Source organism: Pelecanus crispus, chromosome Z (assembly GCF_030463565.1).
Source record: "Pelecanus crispus isolate bPelCri1 chromosome Z, bPelCri1.pri, whole genome shotgun sequence".
NCBI classification, from domain to species: domain Eukaryota; kingdom Metazoa; phylum Chordata; class Aves; order Pelecaniformes; family Pelecanidae; genus Pelecanus; species Pelecanus crispus.
Window position 1 is genome coordinate 12,356,765 of NC_134676.1, and position 23,744 is coordinate 12,380,508.

Consider the following 23,744-nt stretch of genomic DNA (forward strand, 5'->3'; position numbering starts at 1 on the left):
GCACACCATGACTCCAAACTCCTTGTGCTCCCCTACCAGAGAGGTGGAGTGACCAATTTTAGCCTCTTGCTTTCCCTCCCTCCCAGCTGGGTGGGGAGCAGGGCTGTCTGACCGCAGCACCCTTGCAAGGCTGGGAGGGGAAGGGAAGGAAGTGACCCTCTTGCAATGTTTCCTTCACAGAGGTCCTCCAGGTTGTCCCCGGGACCTTGGAGACTTCCAGCACCAGTATCAAACTGAACTGGACCTGCAGGCTCCCTGATGCCTGCCAGCGCATGCAGGCCATGTGCCGTCTGGCAATGTCTTCCTCCCCTCCCTGTGAGGCTGAAGAGGTGAAGGGAGAGGAGATGCTACATGGCCAGGAGGGAACATTCACCTGTCCCCCCCTGCAGCCCTTCACTGACTACAGTGTCACCATCTCCCTGCCTCCCAGCACGATCCTGTACACACGGCTCTTCAGGACAAAGGAAACGGGTACATGTCCTCCTACATGAAATGTAAAGGTGCCCTTCGCCCAGCAGCTCAGACTGATGGTCCTGGGGTTGGAGCTCTCTGGAGCCTGTGGGGCTCTTGGGAAGGGGCTGTCCCCTCCTCACTGTCTCATTCCTCACCTCACCGTTGCTGCTGCTGTGGCACATGCAGCCTTTGTAGGGGACAAATCCTCACTGGTCTCATGCCTGACCCTGTCCTTCTGTGCTTCCAGTGCCGGACAAACCGGAGGAGCTGTGGCTGGATCCCAGCACGAGCAGCCTCAGGTGGAAGGCGCTGCCCTCCTGCAGAGGGGAGATCATCGGATACCAGGTACCTGGGAACCACGGACTTCCCGTGGTCCCCCTTGCCTTGCCAGCAGCCTCCCTGCCTGCGGCTCTGTGCGGGCAGCCCAGGGGAGAGTGGGGAAGGGAAAGCCACGGTGACCTGTAGTTCCCAGTGAGTCCAGGTGAATATCTGGCTGTGATGAGCAGGAGCATTTTCTGTCTCCCCCTTGACGTTCTGCGTGCTTGCTGTGGAGTTGCCTGGAGAGCTGGTGGGTGTGCCTTCCCCTCTGGGCTTCCTCCCTGGGTCGGCTCAGCCTGGGGTTTGGCAGAATTTGCAGCTCAGTGTGCAGCACTTGGTGACGTGTCTGCAGGGGTGGCCTCCTGGGGTTTCCTGTGCCTCTTGCGTGTTTGTTTCTGGTTCCTGCCACAGGGAAGCCTGTGGTTTGAGTTGTGCTCTGAAAAACCCCGCTTCTGGGAGAGTTGCACGGTTCCTTTGAGTTTTCCTCAGCGCGTGGCTAGAAGCACCTCCTCTGTCTGTGGCTTTGGGGCTGTTCCCACAGTGCAGCAGCCCTGCTTTCTAGCACTAAGGAGGGGTGAGACCCTTAGCAGTGTGCCCCATGCCCTCTTTGAGGACAGACCATTCTGTGGGGTGACAGGGACCCAGACACGCTGGGTTTTCATGGCCCTCTTGCCTCCTTCCTGGAGAAGCGGGCAAACAGGGGCCCTGACGGCATTGCTTGTGTGTCTGTTCCAGCTGGTTCCCTGCTCCCAGACACCTCTGTTTGTGAAAAGAACCCTTTCTTCTGGTTTCAGTTAGCTCCTTTTTTGCATATTGCCAAGATGCCATTTCCATAAAGACCGTGACAGCAGCGAGGATGGCCCAGGATTTCAGGAGAAGTGCAGGCGATGCATTGGCAAATCCCCACCATGTGTATCCCTTGTGGGAGCTCTGTCTTCCCCTGTTCACGTAGACAAAGGCTTCAGAGTCCAACCTTGCACAGGACGAAAGAGTAGTTCAGGGCTCCTCTTGTGGGGGGTGTCACCACAGTGCCTGCGGCGTTGCAATACCACACCAGTGACCTGGCCTCGGGTCATTACACGTATATACGCCTCCTGAAAGGAACAGCCTCCCTCTTGCCCTCAGCTCTTCACCGAGGCTTGCTCCTTTGCTCACAGAGGCAGCCACTCTGACATCTTGAGTGTTGGCTCCCAGTTCCTCCTCTCCTTCTCTTGTGTGCTTTGAGGTCCACGCATGGGGCCAGGGCTCCTGCTGGTTCCTCTCCGGGAGCCTTCCACAGCTGGGGCAGTCACAGGGAAGGGGAGGCTCGCAGGGGTGCTTTGCTGTGTCTCGTGGTGCTGCGGGCAGGTTCCCCGAGGGCAGGCGGGAGCTGCTGCCCTCCAGCTCTGTCTCCTGTCCCCAGCTGAACATCACAACGAGGAGCGTGCGGGACGGCAGCTTCCTGGAGATGGAGCGGCTGCGGCTGAGCAGCTCCATCACTGAGCACCCGCTGCGTGAGCACAGTCCCGGCAGCAGCTACGTGGTGACGATGCAGGGACTCACGGCTGCCGGAGCCGGGGCTGCGTCGCTGTGGGAGTTTCAGACCAATGGCTCGGGTAAGGCTTGTCGTGCCCCGGTCCCCCCGGGGTGGCCACGCCGTGCGCCCCAGTTGAGGCAGCTCTCTGTCCCCAGCCCTGCGGCCTCCTGGCCAGCGTTGAGGAGCTGCCCGGGGCTGCCCCTGCTCCCTGCACGGCCCCTGCCGTGCTGCCCGCTGATGCTCATCCCCCGGGTCTTCCCCTCCAGACACCCCGCACCCTCTTGACGTCGGCTGCCGCAGCATCGGTGACATCTCCCCATCCCAAGGGACGGCCGTGCTTCCCCTCCGCCCCATCGCCCGTCCCCCCGAGGCGGAGAGGTGAGTGCAGCCCCCGGCAGCTCTGCTCTCCGCAGCCCTGCGATGGGTTTCCCCACCGGCAGCGCTCACCCGCAGCTGCCTCCACCCGTCTCTCCCCTGCCCGTCTCCCCCGGCCCTCTCACCGCCCTGCCTTGCAGGGAGCACCAGCTCATCGTGGCCGCGACGCACAACGGCACGGCGGTGGAAGGCGCCTGCTCGGGGGAGCCACAGCCCTTCAACGCCAGCCGGCAGCCCGGCGCCTACGTGGCTGCCGTGCTCAACCTCACCGCCCCCACGGACTTTGTGCTGGGCGACGGGACCCGCGGGCAGGGTTACCACAACGCTGCCCTCCGTCCGGGCTCGGACTACACGGCCCTTCTCCGCCTCGTCCGCCACTCGCAGCAGGTACCCGTCGTGGGGGGCTGCTGCTGCGCGGGGACGCTGCCGGCTGGGCCCAGGCCCCTCGGTGGGGTCTGGGCCGTCTGCCGGCGGTGAGCGGCAGTGCTGCACGGGCTCCGCTCCCGGCCCCTGCGCTGAGAGCCCGGGCACCTTGTCAGGATGGTGTCCCCGGGGTCCTCGGCCGCAGCTGGGGCATTCGGTGGCTGTGGGTGGGAGGCCTTTGCCCCCAGGGTGGGCAGTGGGGCAGGAGTGGCCTGAGCTCAGCCTCCCGTCTCGTCCAACAGGCAGAGAGGGTCACCTGCGTGTGCTACAGCTTCTCTGTTGGTAAGTGGGCTCCTCGCTCCCTGTGCCTGAGGGTCTCTCCCGCATCTTCCCTTTTCCCAGCCTGGCCGCTTCCCGTCGAGAGGAGCTGGCCGAGCACAGGAGCAGTGGGATCTCATTGTTCTATTTCCACATTTGTGGAAGCTCTCTAGATCTTGAGGCCATCTCTGATAGATGTGTTTCAGGTCACCTCAGGCCACTTGGGCAGGTGTGGCACCAATGGCAGCTGGACACAGTGTATCATCCCTGCCATCATTACATATTGCATCTTAGTCCTATTGCTGCCCTGTTGCATGTGCAACCCCAGAAATGCAAACACCTCACCAGGTCCTGCCCATGCCTGGGGCTCAGGGCAACAGGGCCCACGCAGAAGTATATCACACCAAGCAAGCACCTACTCTTTCTGCACCGGCTTAGCTACTCTCCAATGCAAAGCCTGTGGTGGGAGATGAGGGAAGCTCCTTTTCACCCCATGCCCCTACAGGATCTCCTGATGCCTGGTTCAGGCTGTGGGAGCCTGAGTCTGGGCTGTGCTGGTTGCAGGGCAGGAGCCAGTGCCTCTGCTGGGCAGGATGCCTGTGGTTATAGCAGTAACACTAGTTGTTGCACTCCTGGCACTGGGGATTTTTCTGCTCTTCGTGCTCTTCAGGTCAGTATGTGCCTCACCTCTCCTGCTCTCTGTGAGACATCCAGCACCTTGCACTGCAAAGGAGTGTCCAAGTGGACCCTGAGATAAAGCAAGATGGGAGGCAGGGCTGTTACATGGGCAACAGCCTCTTCTCTGTCTCTCTTCTCTGCTGGTCTATGGGCCTGATTTGCTGTTTTGCAGGCGAAAGTACCACAGTTCAAAAACCTCGGAGAACAACAGCACTATCCCCCTGCAAAGATGTCAAGGAGGTGCAGTATGAGCAGAGGCCATGCATGCCTTGTCTGGACAGGCTGCCTGTTGAAAGCACAGGCAGGGTGCTTACAAGCTCTGTAAGGTCCTTACAGAAACAAGGGCATTAGAGCTGGCTGGCGTGGGGAAAGGGACACCTCCCAGGAGAAAGGGACCTGCCTGGCAAGGGACAATCTAGGGTTTGGTGGGGTCCTGACCACTGAAATGCCAGCTCAGTCCCAGCTGAGCATTTAGTGCATGCTAAAACTCCTGGCCTCGTGGTCTCCATAGGTGTGTGCAAGCTGAACACAGAGATCCCAGTGGAGGAACTGCTGGAGACTCTGAAGAGCTTTAAAAGGGCAGAAATAGAGGCAGAGCAGACAGAGGATGAATCAGTTGACCCGCATGGCGTTGGGCGTCTGAGAGAATATCAGGTGTGGTTTAGCTTCACTTTCCCACCTGGCTGCACTGTCCACCCAGTGCTCACCCCTTCCTTGGGTGTGCGGTGCAGCTGGCCTTGGCCAGCCCCAGAACACGTGCCAATGCAGAGTGGGCTTGTCTTCTTCCTCTGCAGCAACTGTCCTCCACTTTGTTGCATCCCTGCGATGCCGGGAAGGAGCTGTGTAATAACAGCAAGAACCGCTACAAGAACATCATTCCATGTAAGCAGAGCTCTCCAGGAGTTGGCACAGGCACTTGGAGGTGGTTGGGCAGTACAGAGTGCTGGGCTGGTGTAGTTGCCCTTCCAGCTATTCAGCAATGCTCCTCATCTCATCCTCTGTGGCCACTGAAACCCAGAGGGATTTTCCAAAATTGTCATGTTGGCCCCACTGTTTTATATCCAGTTGGAGAATCCTTGTTCTGCTCCTCAAATCTCCCTGCAAGCTTAATCATTCAGCATTGTATTCCTGTTTCTGCTGTTAGTCATTGCTGAACACTGCCATGTCCCATCCAGAGGTGGCTATTTGTGGGAAAGCAGAGGGAGCAATCCAATTTCTATGAAAACTTAAAGCTCCTCTGGGGCCCACATGGGGTGGACATTTGGCCATTGCATTAACAGTTTTCCACAAAAAGACATTGCATTTCCTGCTGCCATGTCACCTTTCATCTCATTAGCTGTTCTTTACCCCTGAACATGTCCTGCGGCCTGGACTGCTGCTGAGGAGGGAGCAGGCAGTCCTGGGCTTACCTAAATTACACCCTCCTCCTTAAACAGTCACTTTGTTGCTGCCCCAAAGAGACAGTCCACCGATTTCCACCTCCCTTCTCTTTCAGACGATCACTGCCGTGTGGTGCTGCAGCCCTCCGACACGGGGAATGACTACATCAATGCCAGCTACGTGGATGTAAGTGGCAAGGAATTGCTGCTCTGGGCAGGGTAGAGATGCCTGGGCAGGGTAGGAGGGGTGCCTGGCTGCACTGGATGAGGACAGTCTTGCTCACATGGGTGGTCCCATGATCTGGTACTTGCTGCCCTCAAGTGCTGACAGATCTTGGAAAGTTGCTTTCCTTGCGTTCTCTCTGAGCTGCCCCGCGTGCTCTGGGTTTGTGTGCAGTTCTGATCCCTGTGTAAGAGGACAGGAGCCGAGATGCAGCCCCTGGATGCCCACTCTCCATGCTGGCCAGGAGTGGTGCTGTGGGGGACACTGTGCTGAGGGCTCTGGGTTCTGGTGGCTGTGGGGATGGGTCCTTTATTTCATTCCCTGTTAAACGTTTAACCCATGTGATCAGAGCTGTTTGAACCTCTTCCCCACAGAGCTACCGGAGTCCACGCTTCTTCATTGCAGCTCAAGGTGGGTGCTCCCAGCCCTCATGCCCAGGAGATGCCTGTCCCTGCTCTGAGCACTTTGGGGAGTGGGGAACTGGGACAGCAGTCTATGAGCTGTTAATGGCTCAGTCCAAGGCCCTGTATCTCCTGGGCCTCTGTCTTGGACGGTGGTTACAACCGCTGCAGAGCATGGAAGGACTCGGTGGCAGTTTGGCAGTGGCCAGCTGGAGCTAGTCCCTGGGCTGCCCAGGCTGAGGACATGGTCCTTCCACCCACCAGCCTGGTTTGTTCCCTTTGGCAGCTGGCATGACAGGGACAAACCTGCAAATGCCTGACATGTCTGCACTCAGTGCCCTTGGAGGCAGGCTCCTTCCAACCGTGCAAAGCCGAGATGGGTTAGTCTGCTCTATGCAGCCTGTGGTGAGGAGGTCTCGGGCTCCTTGCAGAGCTGCAGAAATGCTCTTCAGGAAATAGGATGCTAAATGTGGGAGCAGCTCACAGTCATCTTGAGGGTCTGGATGGGGAAGTCCCTGAAGAAGCAGTGAACCTCAGATGTACCCTGGACTAACCTGCCTTCCCGCTTCCTTGTCCCAATTTCTAACATGGGTGATGAAGCCAAGGTGCCCAGCACCTGCTGCCAGGTGCTGCTGTGCCTAGGCTGTGCAGTATTAGTCCCCAGGCAGAGGGAAGCCCAGGGCTTCTCATAGTCTGGGAGCATCTGAGCCGTGCCTGGGAGCAGCTACACCCCCATGGCTTGGACACTGGCACAGGGCTCTCCTCTTCCTCCCCAAGGCCCCTTGCCTGGGACGGTGGTGGATTTCTGGCAGATGGTCTGGCAGGAGAAGACCTCGGTCATTGTGATGCTGACGGGCTTAGTGGAGCAGAACAAGGTAGAGAAACCATCTTGGCCAGTGCTCAGCTTGGGCCTCCCCAGAGCCCAGGCTTCCTTGCGTGCTTTGCTCCCAGTGCAGCTGTCAGCAAGGGCAGAGAGCAGCTCCACACCACTGCTGGCTGGCAATGCTCCCCTCATGAGTTTGCTCGTGCTTAGCAGTCTCGCTGCTGTTGACAGACAAAGTGCGAGCAGTATTGGCCAGAGCAGGAGGAGGTCTACGGGGACCTCACTGTGACACTCAACAACACCAGGACCACCACGGGCCTTGTCACACGCATCTTCTGCCTGCAGAAGGTAAGGCTGGCGTGTAGCTGAGATGGGGATGCAGGATGCTTTTGGGTTTCAGCAGCTGGTGGGAGCTGTCAACCCAGAGACTCTGTGGGGAGCCCTGTCTGGTCTCCAGCACTGGCAGGTCAGTATTGCTATCACTGGATTCCATACTAGGGCATCGGCCCCAAGTTTCTGTGCCAGCCAAAGGCAATTGGTCAGCTCCAGTGGTCACCCCAGCTGAGTCTGGACTGATGATGGACATGGGCAGATGGTACATCCTTGAGGGCTTGGCTGAAGTGATCACAGAGGATGTAAAAGCAGTTAAAGCGTATAAAATGGCATCTCTGTACATCCAGGATGATTAACAAGTGTCTGCCTGTCACCTGGGCCAATCTGCAGAGTGTCCACATTGAAACTCCATGGTCGCTTATAGCTCCTAAACCTGAACAGATAGTTTATGGTTTAAGATAACTTACATAATGACATTTTTCAAGATGGGTACTTCTGCTGAAGTTATACCTCAGGTAATAAGCAGAAACTGAAGGAGCTGCAAGGAGGGGAAAACAGGTACCATATAAAGAAATTTCAGTTACACATATTCTTGTCTTCTCTTGTCTTGCCCAGAGCAAAGTCTAGCTGAAAGGTGAAGCTCCAAGAGCATCTGATGGTGGGACATAGCAGTTCATTAGTTCAGACCAAGTGAATGTGATGTTTAGGGAAAAATACATGATAGGCTGGTAACAAAAGTGACTACATTTACATCAGTGCAGCACTAGCCTTAGGAAATACCTCATTTGGGGAAGCCAGGGCTTTTCAATGACTATGGAAACACTCTACACTGTGATTATTAGGGTTTTTTTCCTCTGGGGCGCAAGCTGCATTTGCTGCTCTGAGTTCACTGCAGCATGGGGCAGCAGAGAACAAAGTGAATTGTGTAGCTGTGTGCTGGGTGAATTTGCCCTTTGCTGTCCGATGAGCTGTAGTGAAGCAGTCATTGTGGTGAGGGTACTGGGGGAGGACACTGTGTGCTGCTGCTCCCCTGAAGTGGTTTTCTCCACTGCTCCCTGCTTGTTGGCATGCAATTACTTCACACAAGTTTCCACGTTGGTTCCTGCTCCCAGCCATGTCTCCTTTGCAGGCAGGCTGTGCTCTCCCAAGAGTGGTGGAGCAGTTTCACTACCTGCTGTGGCCAGACCATGGGGTCCCCAGAAACCCTGCCCAGCTCCTGTGCTTAATGGAGGTGGTGAACAAGAGGGGGTTGGAAGCACCTGCTGGACCTGTGCTGGTGCACTGCAGGTACTGGGGCTGGAAGCGCTTGAGTGCTGGGGCAACTCTGGCCGGGGCAGTGCTGACCCCCCAATTTTCTGTGTCCTCAGTGCAGGGATTGGGCGGACAGGTACCTTCATTGCCCTGGACTTCCTCCTGAAGATGGGGAAGGCCGAGGGGAAGGTGGATGTGTTTCACTGTGTGCAGAGGCTGAGGGAACAGCGGGTCAGCATGGTGCAGACCAAGGTAAGGAGTGTTACCTGTACACTGTCAGGCTGCGGATCTGCTTCCCACCCTTCCCAGGGATGTGGCATGCAAAGCCACACTGGCCATGCCATTTATGGTCTAGCCACAGGGACTAGAACTGCCAGGTGATGGAGAATGCAGGATCTTGTTTTCAATGCTGTGTCCAAACCTAGTCGGGATCCATGTTCCCCTGAGATCCTCTGAGGTGCCAGCAGCAGTCATATGTACCAGTCATCCTGGTATAGAAGAGCTGTCTTGTAGGCAAGCAGCATGAACGAGAGTCTACATGTCCTTCAGGCTTTCAGGATGTCTGCCCTCATGGCATCTCCTGGTCAGCAATGTCCTGGCTGAGAGACTACGTCCCCATGGTCTGCTCAGTGCTGGGACCCTTTGGAGGAAACTAGGCTGGGCAGGACCATTCAGCTGCTTGTAGGACTAACTAGTTCACTGGTTTTCTGGGTTTCCTTCCCCAGAGCAGGAGTCTGGTCTGAGGGGGAGCATTAAACCACAGGAAGATGGTCTTGTATGAGTTGTTGCAGTTGCTGGCTGTTTCTCAGAGCAGGGCTGCATGCACTGAGAGGTGTCTGGCCTCAGGACCCCACAGCAGGAAGGTGAAGGATGGACCTGGCTCATTCCTGGCACAGGTTGATGCTAGTGAGCTGGTGGTCTGGAGTCCCAGGGCTCCTCATAAAACTACTCCAGACCATGCAGCTGATCTGTGTCCTCATGCAGGAGCAGTACACCTTCCTGTATGAGGTGCTGCTCGAAGGCTTGCTCTGTGGCAGCACCGGGGTCCCAGTGGAGAGCATCGCCAGCCATGTCCGCTGCCTTCAAGAAGCTGAGACCTCAAGGCCCAATGCTGTCCTTCAGAAGGAGTTCAAGGTACCACCAGCATCTGGTGCACTGAGTCTACTGCTGCAGGGGCTGGTCTGTGGGGCCTCTCCCCTACTGCTCCCCTCCCCATCTGTGGGATGGAGATTGGGGAGCATTTCGCTGGGGTGACTGAAGAAGGGGAGGAGCTGACAGACAGGACTTGCTTGTCTGAATCATCCCTACAGGCCCTGCAGAAGTTTTCTGAGTTGTTCCAGCTCCTGCCATGCAGAGAAGCAGAGAAAGCCAGCAACCAGCCCAAGAACCGCAAGCCAGGGATCTTGCCAGGTACCGCTGGCAGGGCTGGGAATCCCCTTGTTCTGTGACCCAGTGCCTGAGAGCAGCAGGGGCGGGGATGATGCTGCCCTGCTGCTTCCCTCCCCAGCACCATGCCACTGGCAGGTTCTGCCCAAGGTCCAGTTGTCATTTTCTGGTTGGTAATAAATATAGGTTAGGCTGGTCCCTCCATGGGAGCAAGACCCCATCCCTGCTTCCTTCTGGGCTTGCTGGAGGCATGCCTTCATGGGGTGCACCTGGGATAAACATATCCCTGGGTCTTATCTGTCCCAGGAGAGGAGCCCAGATGAGGCATCAGGGAGCAATGAGGAGGGTGGGCCTGCTGTGCCTCTGTGCCTCTGCACTTGGGGTTTTGGACATCCCACATCAGGTAGCCCTGGCTGTCATGGCCTTTTGGCTGGTGGTGCCTTTTCATCCAAGTCTCTCCAGCCTGTGCCGCAGGGAGCCATGCTGACCCCACCGCTTGCAGGGAAAGCCCCGTGCCTCTCTGCAGAGAGAGGATGGCTCATCATTTCTCCCTCTGCTCCTTGCCTCTGCAGCGGATTCCTGCCGGCCCATCCTGATGTCCTCACTGAATGCAGACTGCTCACCAGGATACATCAATGCTGTGTTTGCTAATGTAAGGCTCCAGCCCCAGCGGGAGCAGCAGAGACCCTCCCCGGGCACCACTGCTTGAGGCAGGGGTAGGCCATGCCCCCGCTGGTTTGAGGTGTCCCAGCCCTGGGGCTTCTTCACAGTGACTATTTCCCAGCGGCTGGGGCCCTGCTGCCAGGAGATGGCCCCCGTGATCAGCCTAAGCCCTGCCTGCACAGACAGCACAGCAGGCTGCTGCGCAGCTGCTGGTTTTTGCCTGCTGGGAGCAGAGCCCGGGTGTGATGAGCTGAAGGGGCAGTGGGCTGCAAGCCTGCTCTGAGCAGGGCTGGGGTGCCCTGCATCTCCTTGGGCTGTGTCCCTGGGCCTGCAGAGCCCCGGCTGGAGGGAGGCAGAGAGCTGTTCCCGCTGTCAGAGGGGCTCTCCTGGGGTGGATTGTGTGACCTCTTCCCCCAACACCCCGGTGTGTTTTGCAGACATACACCAAGGAGGACAGACTCATCATCACCCAGCTGCCTTTGTCCACCACGTTGGTGGATTTCTGGGCTCTGGTCTGGGATTACACCTGCACATCAGTGGTTGTGCTGAACCAGCTCCAGGAGCTGGACAAGGTCAGCAGCCCATGGGCAGCCCTCCCCTTTCCCAGCTCCCTGTGTGTTTTCTGCCTTTGCCTCCACACAGCTCTTGTCACGAGAGCCTGCATGCTGCAGGAGCCTGCTGCAAGCTTGTGCACTCCACCCGGGAGAGCTGTGAGGACTGTCCCATGGCACTACAGCAATGGGGTGCCCCCAGTCTCACAGCAAGGGAGCATCCCTTGGGTTTTGCTTACCCCTGCCCAGGTGTCCTCTCTTCAGGAGTGTTATTTTTCTGGCTGCAGCACTGTGGGTTGGTCCCCGGCAAATGGCAGGCAGAGCACCCACACGCACACTGTGGCTTATGGGCAGAGGGCTGGTGTGTGAGCACACCCATGCGAGGAGCTGAGCTTGCCACACTTGCAGGTCAGGGCTGTGTGTGATCACACGTGTGTCTCCCCTCCAGACATATGTGGAGTTCTGGCCCACCCAGGGCGAAGCTGCCTACGGCCGTTTCCATGTCCGCCTGGTCTCAGAGGAGCCCGGAGTTGGCTTCACAGCCTGGACACTTGCCCTCACCAACAGGCAGCAGGTGGGCTCTTTGTACAGAGATGGCGAAGTCCTTTGAGAACAGCCTTTGCAAGACCTGGGAGGACCAGCTGGGCTCCAGCATCGGCAGGCTTTATTTTGGGGTCAAAGTCACAGCTAGGGGTGGCAGAGGCCACAATGATCAGAGGGATCTGATGGGGTCCTGGAAGGGCACTGGCCAGAGCAGGGCCTTTCCCCTTGTGAGAGAGTTTAGTCCCAAGAGGGTGAGGCTGCAGGCAGAGGTAAAAGGCAGAAGTACATTTGTGTACCTAACTTGGAGGACAACAGCCGTGGATAGAGTCTGTGCATCTCGGTGGTGGTTCGTGGATGGGGACAGCTATTACAGGTAGCTGGGTGCTGGACTGGCATCAGTCTGGTGGTCAGCTCTTGTGCTCTGTCTGCTGGTCTCAGTGCGCTCAGTGGAGAAGGGCAGAGTCTGGGACTGGGCCATCCCACTGTGGAGCCGCTCCCTTGATCCTGTGTGCATGGCTGAGCCAGGACTGGCACTTGCTGTCCCTCCCTTCCCTCCATGAAGCCAATGGGTTTCTTCTCTGCCCAACCCACTGTCTTTCTTCCCCACTAGCCCAAGAAGTCTGCACTGGAAGTCCTGTTCTGGCAACTGAAGGACTGGCCCATGCAGCAGTGCCTTCCCCCGCACCCTGCCACCATCATCAGCCTGCTAGGGAAGGTGGAGACACACCATCGGCAGAGCCAAGACGGACATATCCTCGTCACCTGCTGGTGAGTGATGTCTCTCGGAGGAACAGCCGTGGCACAGAGCTGGCTCCACCCAGGTTGCATCACTGAACTTGGGTCACAGCAACGTCCTCAGCTCAGGCGGATATAGGGACATGAATTCAGCTGTGTTCAGGGAGGAAGGCTTCCCTGTGGAGGCTGGCTGGGTGCAGGATCTGTGGACACAACCATCCTGAGAGCCTGCATGGCTAGTGGGATGCCTCTGAGGCTCAGCACTGCCAGGTGATCCCAGGGCAAGTGACTCTCCCCTTGCTCTCCTCCGCAGGGATGGTGCCAGCCGGAGTGGAATCTTCTGTGCTGCTAGTTTCCTGTGTGAGCAGATCCAAAGCGAGGGGCTGGTGGATGTATCCCAGGCTGTGAGGATGCTGAAGAGGCAGCGGAGACAGCTAATTAAAGATGTGGTAGGTGCTGAGTTCAAACCCAGCCAGGATGGCAAATCCAGAGCAAGAGCCATAGCCTGGACTGTCCCAGCAGCTGCCGTAGCACCTATGTGCTCAGATCATCCTGGGGGCAGCAGGGGCAGATGAAAACTCTGAAAACCCTGTTTTCTGCTGCTGGGACATACCCACTCACTCAAGGGTAGGTTCTGCAGTACTGGATAGGCACCGAAGCATCCTGCAGGCTGACTTGCCCCTTTCTGGTCCATCTGGCCTGCTCAGTGGGGGGCTGCACTGGTGGGTACTCAGGTGCCTGTCCTGCACCCACCTCACCAGCTGGTCTGGGTGCTAGAAGCCATCACAGGATGAGCACCCTGGATGGGACTGAGCAGCAGACGCTTCATGCCATGGGTGCTGGCTCTCCTCCTGAGACCAGCTGGCTCCAGCACTGGAGTAGCCCAGCTCTCAGCTACTGGAGCACATGCCTGTGATTCCTCAGCAGGGGGAGGTGGATTCTGACTGGGAGGTGGAGAGTGGGCTGTAGCTGCCCCTGGCTTGCTCAGGAAGCTGTTGGCAACCAAGGCTGGCCTTCCACTGCAGGTGTTGGTGTATCAGGTTCTCATGTGCACCCTTCTGTCCACAGGAGCAGTATGGGCTCTGCTATGAACTAGCCCTCAGTTACTTGAGTTTATTTGAAACCTATGGGAATTTCAAGTAGAGGCATGGCCACAGTCCATCTCTGGCCAGGACTTTGACCCTCTTGACAGCCCTCCATCAGTAAGAGTGGAAACCAGGAGATGAGAGGGGTGTGCACAACCCCAACATGCTTTACTCCCCTGAAAAGCCATCCCAAGGGTCCTCTGCAGCTGGAGAGCACAGGCTGGACTGTCTCCAAATTGTGGTCAGGCTTTGAAGTGCCCAGAGTTTGCAGAGGAACTTACGTGGAATCACAGCCTGAGTATGCAGACTGGAGCAGAGGCAGCAGGACTTCACCTGTCTGTGCCAGGGATGAAGAGAACTAGCTGTCCCATCCAGGCTCCCTTGCCCATTCAGGCAGCCCCAGGGGAAGTGGGGTAGTTCCACCAACACCCAAACTGTGTTTTGCCAGCAGACCATCAAACCACTGTAAGATCCACAGCACTCAGGAGCACAGGCTATCTGTCCTACTTTGGGAGAAGCATGAAGCCCAAGGCCAACAAGAGCCAAGGGAGGGACAATCCACGGTCCTGTAGGGCTAGCGTGGTCATTCCCACCCCACACAATCCCTTCCTGGAGCTCCAGCTTCCTGAGGCTGATCCAGGTGCCACAGCCCTGCCAGCTCCAGAGAGGGTCTCTCACCAGCCCCTTTGGCTCTACCATGGCAATCCCAGGTTGTAGCAGCTCAACTTAGATATCCAGGGTGTGGTTCCAGTAGTAGCTGCTGCACCATGGAGACTGGCTCTGCCTTTGCTGCTCAAGGGTAGGGGCAAGGGCATGGGACTGACCCCATGGCTCTGTTCTGTGTCTCACAAATAAAGACTCTGTGCTGGCCGTGGTGGTGGTGACCTCTGATCTTCACTTTTCTTCCAGGTTTGACTTCACACAGGGGCTAGAAAGCAGCTGAGAGCACACAGGTCCCTCAGCTCTGGCCACAGCGTGGGCACAGAACACACTCCTGCCCAAGATGTGCATTGAGGGACATCACCCTTCACTGATTCCCACCATGCACCCCATCCAAACTCACATGGGAGCTGCCCAGCCCAGCGTTGGGGGTTGGAAAGGCTGTCAGGCACCACTCGGGGACACTCACATCCCCCTGCAAGGGAGCTAACTGCACCTTCTTGAGGGGAGGCCATGAGCAGGGCTGCTGTGACTCCACAGGGCAATGAGGGGACCAGGCAGGAGCTGTAGTGGGGCAGGCAGCCCCCTCCGAACCACAAGCCTTTATTGGTTGTCCAGACAGAGCAGGCAGAGTCATGAAGGCAGCCCAGTCAAGCCAAGCTCCAGCAGAACCCTGGGTTTGGCTGAGTGTCAGCAGACAGGGCGGGGGAGAGGGGTTGGGAACCCAGGACATGGCAGGAGCATGGACCATCCCTCGGCCTGAGCCCGTGTGACTCAGGGATTGGGAAATGTGGTGTACAGCTCCTGCTTCCAGGAAAGCAAAAATGAAATCAAAGCCTTAAAAAAAGGAACTACAGAAATTTGCATTCAAAGGCCTTAAAACAGCAATAAGCAAAAACTGGGCAGTGAAGGGGGTGAGGAAAGAAAAAAGCTCACAACCCTCCTTGGCCTTCTGTTTCCCTCTTGCTCTGCTGAGTTGGATGGGACCCCCAGTGCTGGTCACAGTCACAGGAGAGCCAGGGGTCCCAGCAGCCATCGGCACTGAGCTGGGGTCATCCTCCCCAACTTCTCCGCTCCCTCACTGCTCTGAATGTCTCCTGTGATCCTGGGCAGGGGCTGGAGGGACTGACGTCCAGCCTGGCCACCTTTACCTGTGGAGACCAACAGCACCCAGGGCAGAGGCTGCTGCGTGCCCTCGGCTGCGTGGGGAGCTCACGCCACTGCAGCTGTCTGCACATACGAGTGTCTGAGATAGGCTGGAGCGCCGGGCAGTGCCTGCCACAGCCCAACCCCTTCGTCCCTGCTGTGCCCACACACAGGTCTCCGGTGCCTGCCGGTGTCCAAGCGAGAGCAGCAGTCCCTCAGCCTGACCCTCCTGAGACCCCTCCCAGCAGATCTCTCCCCTGGGGGGGGATTTGACATGGCCATGGGTCCCTCAAAGGGCTGAGCTAGGAGCCACCCATCGGGATGCCCGTCTTTGCTCGCCCCTGCCCCTGCTCCAGGCTGGGAGCACTGCCTGGAGCCATGCTCTCCTGCCACGTGGGCCTCAGCAGGCAGAGCCACCCTGACCGTCCCCGGCACCACAGGGCTGGGGCAAAGAGGAAGGCGTACCAGTGAAGAGAATGAGCAGATACTTCTCCTGAGGGTCAGGCTCTCCTGGGAGATCTCTGCTGTCCTTCCAGCTGCCACCCAGTCCTACTCCCCCTTCAGTGATGGTGGTCCAGAAAATTGCATTTTCCTACCTTTTTAATTATCCTCCTTAGCTTGGCTGGGCAAAGACTTCCTTTTCCTGGAAAGGCACAGGGGAGCCCTGAGTAAGAAACTGGCATTGCCCATGGCCCTGCTGAACCTGTCCTCTTCCTACTCACCTGGAAAGCACAAACCACAGGATCCCTGCAGACAGGAGGATGAGCACCAGCAGCACGACCACCCCAATCGCAGTCCCATGCCATGAGCCTGAGGGCTGCCCTGCAACTAACACACAGCCAGGAGTGGGTGCCACAGCCTGCGCCACGTGCTGGCCAAAACAACGGCAAAGGGTATGTGCATGTGTGTAGATGTGTCTCATGGCTCAGATTTCTTCTGGGATGGAGGATCTGCCATGTATAGGAAAAGAAAGGTTTCCTCTGCCCCCCATGAGGCACCGCAGCTCCTGTGCTCGGCCAGCTCCTCTCGACGGGAAGCGGCCAGGCTGGGAAAAGGGAAGATGCGGGAGAGACCCTCAGGCACAGGGAGCGAGGAGCCCACTTACCAACAGAGAAGCTGTAGCACACGCAGGTGACCCTCTCTGCCTGTTGGACGAGACGGGAGGCTGAGCTCAGGCCACTCCTGCCCCACTGCCCACCCTGGGGGCAAAGGCCTCCCACCCACAGCCACCGAATGCCCCAGCTGCGGCCGAGGACCCCGGGGACACCATCCTGACAAGGTGCCCGGGCTCTCAGCGCAGGGGCCGGGAGCGGAGCCCGTGCAGCACTGCCGCTCACCGTCGGCAGACGGCCCAGACCCCACCGAGGGGCCTGGGCCCAGCCGGCAGCGTCCCCGCGCAGCAGCAGCCCCCCACGACGGGTACCTGCTGCGAGTGGCGGACGAGGCGGAGAAGGGCCGTGTAGTCCGAGCCCGGACGGAGGGCAGCGTTGTGGTAACCCTGCCCGCGGGTCCCGTCGCCCAGCACAAAGTCCGTGGGGGCGGTGAGGTTGAGCACGGCAGCCACGTAGGCGCCGGGCTGCCGGCTGGCGTTGAAGGGCTGTGGCTCCCCCGAGCAGGCGCCTTCCACCGCCGTGCCGTTGTGCGTCGCGGCCACGATGAGCTGGTGCTCCCTGCAAGGCAGGGCGGTGAGAGGGCCGGGGGAGACGGGCAGGGGAGAGACGGGTGGAGGCAGCTGCGGGCGAGCGCTGCCGGTGGGGAAACCCATCGCAGGGCTGCGGAGAGCAGAGCTGCCGGGGGCTGCACTCACCTCTCCGCCTCGGGGGGACGGGCGATGGGGCGGAGGGGAAGCACGGCCGTCCCTTGGGATGGGGAGATGTCACCGATGCTGCGGCAGCCGACGTCAAGAGGGTGCGGGGTGTCTGGAGGGGAAGACCCGGGGGATGAGCATCAGCGGGCAGCACGGCAGGGGCCGTGCAGGGAGCAGGGGCAGCCCCGGGCAGCTCCTCAACGCTGGCCAGGAGGCCGCAGGGCTGGGGACAGAGAGCTGCCTCAACTGGGGCGCACGGCGTGGCCACCCCGGGGGGACCGGGGCACGACAAGCCTTACCCGAGCCATTGGTCTGAAACTCCCACAGCGACGCAGCCCCGGCTCCAGCGGCCGTGAGTCCCTGCATCGTCACCACGTAGCTGCTGCCGGGACTGTGCTCACGCAGCGGGTGCTCAGTGACGGAGCTGCTCAGCCGCAGCCGCTCCATCTCCAGGAAGCCGCCGTCCCGCACGCTCCTCGTTGTGATGTTCAGCTGGGGACAGGAGACAGAGCTGGAGGGCAGCAGCTCCCGCCTGCCCTCGGGGAACCTGCCCGCAGCACCACGAGACACAGCAAAGCACCCCTGCGAGCCTCCCCTTCCCTGTGACTGCCCCAGCTGTGGAAGGCTCCCGGAGAGGAACCAGCAGGAGCCCTGGCCCCATGCGTGGACCTCAAAGCACACAAGAGAAGGAGAGGAGGAACTGGGAGCCAACACTCAAGATGTCAGAGTGGCTGCCTCTGTGAGCAAAGGAGCAAGCCTCGGTGAAGAGCTGAGGGCAAGAGGGAGGCTGTTCCTTTCAGGAGGCGTATATACGTGTAATGACCCGAGGCCAGGTCACTGGTGTGGTATTGCAACGCCGCAGGCACTGTGGTGACACCCCCCACAAGAGGAGCCCTGAACTACTCTTTCGTCCTGTGCAAGGTTGGACTCTGAAGCCTTTGTCTACGTGAACAGGGGAAGACAGAGCTCCCACAAGGGATACACATGGTGGGGATTTGCCAATGCATCGCCTGCACTTCTCCTGAAATCCTGGGCCATCCTCGCTGCTGTCACGGTCTTTATGGAAATGGCATCTTGGCAATATGCAAAAAAGGAGCTAACTGAAACCAGAAGAAAGGGTTCTTTTCACAAACAGAGGTGTCTGGGAGCAGGGAACCAGCTGGAACAGACACACAAGCAATGCCGTCAGGGCCCCTGTTTGCCCGCTTCTCCAGGAAGGAGGCAAGAGGGCCATGAAAACCCAGCGTGTCTGGGTCCCTGTCACCCCACAGAATGGTCTGTCCTCAAAGAGGGCATGGGGCACACTGCTAAGGGTCTCACCCCTCCTTAGTGCTAGAAAGCAGGGCTGCTGCACTGTGGGAACAGCCCCAAAGCCACAGACAGAGGAGGTGCTTCTAGCCACGCGCTGAGGAAAACTCAAAGGAACCGTGCAACTCTCCCAGAAGCGGGGTTTTTCAGAGCACAACTCAAACCACAGGCTTCCCTGTGGCAGGAACCAGAAACAAACACGCAAGAGGCACAGGAAACCCCAGGAGGCCACCCCTGCAGACACGTCACCAAGTGCTGCACACTGAGCTGCAAATTCTGCCAAACCCCAGGCTGAGCCGACCCAGGGAGGAAGCCCAGAGGGGAAGGCACACCCACCAGCTCTCCAGGCAACTCCACAGCAAGCACGCAGAACGTCAAGGGGGAGACAGAAAATGCTCCTGCTCATCACAGCCAGATATTCACCTGGACTCACTGGGAACTACAGGTCACCGTGGCTTTCCCTTCCCCACTCTCCCCTGGGCTGCCCGCACAGAGCCGCAGGCAGGGAGGCTGCTGGCAAGGCAAGGGGGACCACGGGAAGTCCGTGGTTCCCAGGTACCTGGTATCCGATGATCTCCCCTCTGCAGGAGGGCAGCGCCTTCCACCTGAGGCTGCTCGTGCTGGGATCCAGCCACAGCTCCTCCGGTTTGTCCGGCACTGGAAGCACAGGAGGACGGGGTCACACAAGGAGGGCCTGAGCCCAGAGCAGGGTGCAGGCAGCCCCTGGCCTACGGCACAGGCTGCAAAGGGACCCCCCCCAGCAGCGTTTGTCCCCCACAAAGGCTGCATGTGCCTCAGCAGCAGCAATGGTGAGTTGAGGAACGAGAGAGTGAGGAGGGGACAAGCTGTGCTCCAGGACGCTGCACAGCCCCTTCCCCAGAGCCCCACAGGCTCCAGAGAGCCCCAACCCCAGGACCATCAGTGCAGGGAGCGGACGATCAGGCTGAGCTGCTGGGCAAGAGGACATGTATCCACCTCCCCTACCTGTGACACAGCCCAGGACTGCCCCTTCTCTCCTATACTCCTGTGCACATACCTGTTTCCTCTGTCCTGACCAGCCATGTGAAAAGGATTGTGCTGGGAGGCAGGGAGATGGTGACACTGTAGTCAGTGAAGGGCTGCAGGGGGGGACAGGTGAATGTTCCCTCCTGGCCATGTAGCATCTCCTCTCCCTTCACCTCTTCAGCCTCACAGGGAGGGGAGGAAGACATTGCCAGACGGCACATGGCCTGCATGCGCTGGCAGGCATCAGGGAGCCTGCAGGTCCAGTTCAGTTTGATACTGGTGCTGGAAGTCTCCAAGGTCCCGGGGACAACCTGGAGGACCTCTGTGAAGGAAACATTGCAAGAGGGTCACTTCCTTCCCTTCCCCTCCCAGCCTTGCAAGGGTGCTGCGGTCAGACAGCCCTGCTCCCCACCCAGCTGGGAGGGAGGGAAAGCAAGAGGCTAAAATTGGTCACTCCACCTCTCTGGTAGGGGAGCACAAGGAGTTTGGACAGGAATGAATGTAGGTGAATGTGTTCTAAACAGTCCTGAAGATGCAGCTCTTAAAAAGACCTAGATGTTTTCTGCTCTGCATAGACCCCAGGAGAATGTTAGTTTTCCCTGGCAATACAGCGAGACATAGAGCTCCAGGACACTATACGGAGTAGTCCTACACCACACCCTCAGGAAGGGGCTGAGGACAAGAAGGGCCTCGCACTGCTTCCCCCAGACCTCCCAGGAAAGGCCAGGGGGAACAGGAGGGCAAGGGACTGGGGCACCCATGAGGGGCTCATACTATGCACAAAGCTTGCACAGTGACTGATGGACCAGCATTTGATCCTGGTGCCTTGTGGCATCACCTGAGAAGCCAGGGCCATTTCATGCATTAGGAACCTGCCACATGAAGTTGGCAAAGCTCCCAAGGGGACCAGGTGGGGCACCCTGAAAGCTTGGGCGACGCATGGAACTATCCCCAGCGTGGGGGTGTCACAGTAGAAGCATTCCCTTCTCCTCCCACAGACCTCCCCACACCACCCATGCTCACAGCTACCTGCAGGGAACCAGCCCTGAGACTTCTTGCTATGGCCCAGGTCCCAGGGCACTTGGTGAGCTGGGGAGCAGCAGAGGACTACTGTTTTCAAAATTTCAGGGACCTCTCAGCAGGTTCCCAAATCAGCCCACTATTGCCCTGTTCTCCCTTGGAAGGGACCTCAGTGTCTCAAGTTGTGAGAAAATGGTGCCAAGCCTGTGCCCACCATGACACAGAGCCAGGAAGGGACCAGCCTCTGGGGAGCAAGCTGTGATACACACAGCTGCATGGTCTGAGAGGACACAGGCAGCAGAGCCCTCTGATCCCCCTGCCCCAAGTGTGATGGCATGCAGAACACAAACTCGATGATACATAGCTCTCCCATGCTTCTCTCCTTTCTTCACATGCTGTTGCCAGAAACCTTCAGGGAGATGCTTCGGCAAGAACCTCCCACCCACTGGTGAACTGCAGGCTGAACTCAGGGCAGGCTCAGGGGCTGCCTCCACACAGCCTTCAGCAGCACCCACTATTTCCCCAGGCAGCCAGAGAGCCCAAAACCTCCTGTGCACTGAGACCTCCTGTGCACGCACAACCTGCCTTCCTCTGCTGCTGCTCAGCAAGGGGAGGGCAGAGTGGGGCAGCCAGGACAGCTCCAGATGCCTCCCTTACCAATGCACTCCACGCTGGACGGAATGCGGACCCAGCCACGTCTGCTGTCCCGTCCACGCCAAACTTCTCTGTAAATAGGTTTCCCATGACTGAGGGACTGGACTTCCCTCACACATTTGACACGGGCGAAGGACGGCTGGAAACCATCGATGCAACTCAGCATCACTTCTTCGTCCTTCTTGTAATTCTGCTGGTCTGGTGCCAGCTGGAGTCTGGAGTCCCACTGGGGTCTTTGGCACATTTCTGGCAGAGGTGAAAACGGCTGTTATTTGGGCTGGGAGGTGAGGAGGAGATGTGGCAGGGGTAGGTGGTGGGGTATCAGCAATCCCCAGGGATCCCTACGGACACTGGAGGGAGAGGGAAGGTGACACATCCATTTGCCATGCCATGAGCCTCCAGCAAGGCTTTTCAGGAGGGCATCCTCCTTGAGCGCCTGAAGCGTGAAGGATCGCTCATCCTTGGACCTCCTGCATCCACCCACTTCTGTCCATGGACACACTTAGACGTCCACCACAGCCCACAGCAGGCAGTTTCCCAGGACTATCAGCCCTGCACTAGGAGAACCCCTCCAGCCACTCATTCAGACATGTCACACACCCCAGCTAAGGCTGCCCTTGATGGGCCACGGTCCACCAGCCCTGCTGGGGTGCATGTCTCTCCTCCCATGGATCATCCCTCCCACAGGGCTCAGAGATGCCCCAATACACTTCTGGGGTCCCTGTGCTGGCTCAGTCAGTCCCTCCGCTACTCTCCTCCTTCCCCACACCACTGTGCAGTGGGACGTGGGGATGAGCAATGCCTTCTCCATTCATGTCCCCTGCTTTACCACAGCCCCTGCCCATTTTCCCTGCCACAAGGCCTGTTCCCTCCTCCACGTCCCCTCCTCACCACATTCACCATCCTCTGGGCTGAGCAGGCACAGCCTGTCCCAGGAGTTTGCCGAGTGCCGCATGGGGAGGCTTTGTGGCAATGATTCCTCCAGGCGGGATGCTGGCACCTGGGAAGGAGCGCTTCCCTGTTCCAGCCTCTGCAAGGGGCTCTGGGAGGCCTCAAAGTGCTTAAAATACAAACTTTCTTCTCCCAAAGGGGCAGAGAAGGGATCTCTCAAGGTTCAGACCACCTTCAGAACAGCCAGGAAAGTACAGACATGCTGGCGATCAAGCCACTTTGGGTCAGGCCTTGCTCTCAAGCAACCCTGGTTACAGAAGGCAAGAGATGCCCGGCTGAGCACCGCAACCAGCAGCTGCGTCCACTGACACACAGCCACGACCTACCCCACGCACAGGCACCCAGCCGCTCCCCACGCCCAGGCCCATCTAGCTGGCAAAGCGGCAGCAAGCTCCCTTTTGAGCTGCTCTCAGCAGGCACAGTGTCCCTTGGGCACACCTGGGGATAGGATGTGTACAGGCAGCGGTAGCCCTGCTCCCTGAAGACCCTTCCCCTGACTCATGATGCATGAACTCGTGCCTGGTTCACACCTGCAGCCCCCAGGGAACAACTGGCAAACTGGCTGGGTGCAGGGCATGACCCATCCCCAGCCATCCTGCCCAATCCTGTCCTTCCCACAGCACCCCCAGTGCACCCACACCAGAGCTCTTGCCCCTGGGGTCTCCCAGAGGCAGCAGCCACCCCAGCTGGCACAGCCCTCAGGGCTCTGCCACAGCTCCAGCCCAGGGCTGTGTGCAGTCAAGTTGCACATCAAGCTTGCAGGGGAAGGAGCAGCAAAATCTCTCCAGGGCAGAGGAGGAGCCTCTTCTTACCTGTTTCCCAGGGATCAGGTTCTTCCCGGCCCTGTGCTGCCAGCAGAGATACGAGCACCAGGAGAAAGCTCAGAGCTAGCAACTGCAGGGCCATGCTACCATGAAGTCACCAGGCAGGAACTGAAATCTCAGCCCCACTCGCTGCCTCTGAGCCCAGGAGTCTGTAACTGGCTGCAAGACTTGCAACCACAGGAAGGAAAGACACATGGGGAAACCTCATGAGATACAGGAGGCTTCCTCTTTGGGGAGGGAACCTCCCATCAGTGTCAGCGCCACTGCCTTTGGCTGCCTTTTTTCCCCAGGCACATCCAGGCTCTGGTACTCAACAGAAGAACCCCTGTCACTGGGATCCCAGAGTCTCCCCCCAAAACCCTCCTTGTTACCAGGGTGCATTCAAGAAGCGCCGCTCCCATTTCTCAGGCAATATCCATGTGCTTCCCAACAGGTACGCTCTGCCCGCCCCTCCCTATGAAGATCGGCGTTTTTAACACAGTGATCACCACCTTTTCATGCCTCATTTCCGCGACTTTTGTGCCCCACCGTGCCCTCGGGCACACGCACCCCTGGGTGCGGGCAGCAGAGCAGGCAGGGCCCTCGGTCAACAGGCAGGGCCCACAGCCAGCGAGGCGTCTTGGCTCAGAGAAGCTTCTGGATCATGACTGATGGTGACCACAGCTCAGATCCGCCCAGGATATAAATGGGGTGCCGCTGGAGACCCCCTTGGAGTGGTCTTCTCGGAGCAATGGGTCTGTGTTTTGAACCCTCTCCCCTTGGGTTGGGATGCTGCCCGAGGAAACTTCCCAGGATTGAGTGCCCTCACCTCCTTTTGGTGAGTGATTTCCTTCTGGACAGATCCTTGAGGGACCCCTCGCCCCTTCCCCTGGGCAAGCGATTGCATATTCTGGGTACCCACAAGAGAGAGTTTCCCCTTGTGAGTGAGGGTGTGCACGCACCTTGGATCATCCTTCTTGTGTGTGTTGACATGTG

The 23,744-nt window shown here is 58.5% G+C and overlaps 2 protein-coding genes across 2 annotated transcripts in view; one reads left to right on the top strand and one right to left on the bottom strand.

Moving 5' to 3' along the window:
* LOC104026139 (receptor-type tyrosine-protein phosphatase U) overlaps positions 1-13,727 on the top strand; it is a 36,919-nt gene extending 23,192 nt beyond the window's left edge. Inside the window, exons 6-29 of the mRNA XM_075726355.1 lie at positions 181-471; positions 701-798; positions 2,174-2,366; positions 2,554-2,665; positions 2,803-3,049; positions 3,328-3,367; positions 3,908-4,013; positions 4,194-4,261; positions 4,533-4,675; positions 4,816-4,903; positions 5,517-5,587; positions 5,998-6,034; positions 6,802-6,899; positions 7,079-7,195; positions 8,310-8,467; positions 8,548-8,683; positions 9,416-9,565; positions 9,742-9,841; positions 10,390-10,469; positions 10,918-11,052; positions 11,480-11,605; positions 12,185-12,342; positions 12,623-12,758; positions 13,378-13,727. Of these exons, the coding sequence (XP_075582470.1) occupies positions 181-471; positions 701-798; positions 2,174-2,366; positions 2,554-2,665; positions 2,803-3,049; positions 3,328-3,367; positions 3,908-4,013; positions 4,194-4,261; positions 4,533-4,675; positions 4,816-4,903; positions 5,517-5,587; positions 5,998-6,034; positions 6,802-6,899; positions 7,079-7,195; positions 8,310-8,467; positions 8,548-8,683; positions 9,416-9,565; positions 9,742-9,841; positions 10,390-10,469; positions 10,918-11,052; positions 11,480-11,605; positions 12,185-12,342; positions 12,623-12,758; positions 13,378-13,452 (2,963 nt within the window). The 3' untranslated portion in view covers positions 13,453-13,727. The remainder of the gene's footprint in view (positions 1-180; positions 472-700; positions 799-2,173; positions 2,367-2,553; positions 2,666-2,802; positions 3,050-3,327; positions 3,368-3,907; positions 4,014-4,193; positions 4,262-4,532; positions 4,676-4,815; positions 4,904-5,516; positions 5,588-5,997; positions 6,035-6,801; positions 6,900-7,078; positions 7,196-8,309; positions 8,468-8,547; positions 8,684-9,415; positions 9,566-9,741; positions 9,842-10,389; positions 10,470-10,917; positions 11,053-11,479; positions 11,606-12,184; positions 12,343-12,622; positions 12,759-13,377) is intronic.
* A 2,007-nt stretch (positions 13,728-15,734) lies between these two features.
* LOC104027152 (uncharacterized) lies at positions 15,735-22,892 on the bottom strand. The gene is made up of 10 exons (XM_075726841.1): positions 22,758-22,892; positions 20,998-21,240; positions 19,352-19,642; positions 18,875-18,972; positions 17,307-17,499; positions 17,008-17,119; positions 16,624-16,870; positions 16,306-16,345; positions 15,923-16,028; positions 15,735-15,843 (listed from the first exon to the last, which is right to left on the bottom strand). The coding sequence occupies exons 1-10, from the start codon at positions 22,849-22,851 to the stop codon at positions 15,801-15,803; spliced, it is 1,467 nt and encodes a 488-aa protein (XP_075582956.1). The 5' UTR covers positions 22,852-22,892; the 3' UTR covers positions 15,735-15,800.
* Positions 22,893-23,744: the final 852 nt, after the last annotated feature.